The sequence below is a fragment of the Buceros rhinoceros genome, unplaced genomic scaffold (genome assembly GCF_000710305.1).
Source record: "Buceros rhinoceros silvestris isolate BGI_N320 unplaced genomic scaffold, ASM71030v1 scaffold6863, whole genome shotgun sequence".
NCBI classification, from domain to species: domain Eukaryota; kingdom Metazoa; phylum Chordata; class Aves; order Bucerotiformes; family Bucerotidae; genus Buceros; species Buceros rhinoceros.
The window spans coordinates 319-903 of NW_010402930.1; the positions used below are offsets into that span (position 1 = coordinate 319).

Genomic DNA, 585 nt, shown 5'->3' on the forward strand with positions numbered 1-585 from the left:
TTGCTGGGAAGAAAGGGAACGCTTAATGTATGAGCATCCTTAAAGCCGTGAGAGAAATCTGGATGGGTTTTAAAGACTGTGGAGAAAATGTGATTCATTCATGAGAAATGCTTATTTGTAAGAAATGTTTCCATATGACATTATTTCATAGGCAGCTTTTAGCTAGATGAGGGAAGGAAGTACTTGAATAAAGCCATTTATTGGCTGTTTGGAGCTTTTTATCTGAGATTGCAAGTTTCTTCTCTTATCATACAAAATTCACGATGGTTTATGAAGAGGTAAGCAAGGTTTGCTGAAGGAGGAAGAAGCAGTTGTTTGTACCAGGAAAACTAGCAAGGAAACGTCATGGTGGAAGGGGTGGAAGTTACTTCTGCTGACCCACGGTCCTTCGCTTTTACCTCCAAGTTCCATCTTCAGTCCCTCCCTACGTGTCCCAACTTCTAGGCTTGATCAAGTTTATACTTTTCTATTTAAGAACAAGGAGGTGTTTCTTCTATCCTTCCCCTGGGTAAAGTCTTGTCATTATTACTTTCTTAATTTGATTTTTTTACTTCTTTTTTATTTGGTGGTCAGAACACTCTTTCT

At 38.6% G+C, this 585-nt stretch overlaps 1 protein-coding gene across 1 annotated transcript in view; it reads left to right on the top strand.

Moving 5' to 3' along the window:
• Positions 1-263: 263 nt before the first annotated feature.
• Positions 264-585, top strand: part of SMYD2 (SET and MYND domain containing 2) — a gene marked incomplete at its 3' end in the record, with an annotated part of 20,800 nt that continues 20,478 nt past the window's right edge. The window contains exon 1 of the mRNA XM_010132796.1: positions 264-278. Coding sequence (XP_010131098.1) covers positions 264-278 — 15 coding nt within the window. The remainder of the gene's footprint in view (positions 279-585) is intronic.